At 47.6% G+C, this 783-nt stretch overlaps 1 protein-coding gene across 1 annotated transcript in view; it reads right to left on the minus strand.

The window, feature by feature from the left end:
* PTDSS1 (phosphatidylserine synthase 1) overlaps positions 1 to 783 on the minus strand; it is an 84,037-nt gene that overhangs the window by 30,334 nt on the left and 52,920 nt on the right. Inside the window, exon 7 of the mRNA XM_023725917.1 lies at positions 4 to 69. Within this exon, the coding sequence (XP_023581685.1) occupies positions 4 to 69 (66 nt within the window). The remainder of the gene's footprint in view (positions 1 to 3; positions 70 to 783) is intronic.

The raw sequence follows: 783 nt of genomic DNA on the forward strand, positions 1-783 counted from the left end.
TAGGTCCAGCTAGCAGGGGTGAACTGCAGCACGGCTCTTTTGATTTTCCCGGTGGTGGTGTGAATGTCCCTGTAAGAAGAGAAAGGCTCCAGTGAAAATCCAAAGAGACAAGAAAGAGAAGGGGGCGCGGGGAGGTGGGGGGGGAAGATAGGAAAAAACTGTGCATTGACACCTTTATAACAAATGCTCAGAACAAAAAGATTCCTTTCTATTTGAACCATCTCTCAAACAATGGCCTTGCTATTCACAGGTGAAGTGGGTGAGAGCCACATACTCGATGGAGAAGTGCAGGATGACAGGCACCGCATGGAGCTGTCATCGTCATCAGAGGGCAGGTTACTGCAGGGCCAGGAAGGGTCTTCATTTGTGAACTGGTGACAAAAGAAGCTGAGAGACATTAAAGACAGCAACCCGGAATCAGCCCAGGCACAACATGGATGCCCGTGAGGCTGCTGCTCCCACTCACTGCTGGTCCCCAAGTTGAGGTGTTTTAAGAAGATAAAGATGCTTCACATTCCTAAGACTGTTGTTGCTGTGAACTGTCAAGTCAATTCTGACTCAGCCTGATCTATATGACAGAAAAGAACTGCCTCATAGAGTTTCCTAGGCTGTAATCTTCACGAAAGCAGATTGCCAAGTCTTTTCTTCCACAGAGCTGCTGGTGGGTGGTTCAAACCACCAGTCTTTCAGTTAGCAGCTGAGTGCTTAAGCATTGCACCACCAGGGCTCCTTATTCTTAAGTTTACCCAGTCATTTTTTTACCCTACTTCTTCCCTACAGAAC

This window comes from Trichechus manatus, unplaced genomic scaffold (genome assembly GCF_000243295.1).
Source record: "Trichechus manatus latirostris isolate Lorelei unplaced genomic scaffold, TriManLat1.0 scaffold00009, whole genome shotgun sequence".
NCBI lineage: Eukaryota > Metazoa > Chordata > Mammalia > Sirenia > Trichechidae > Trichechus > Trichechus manatus.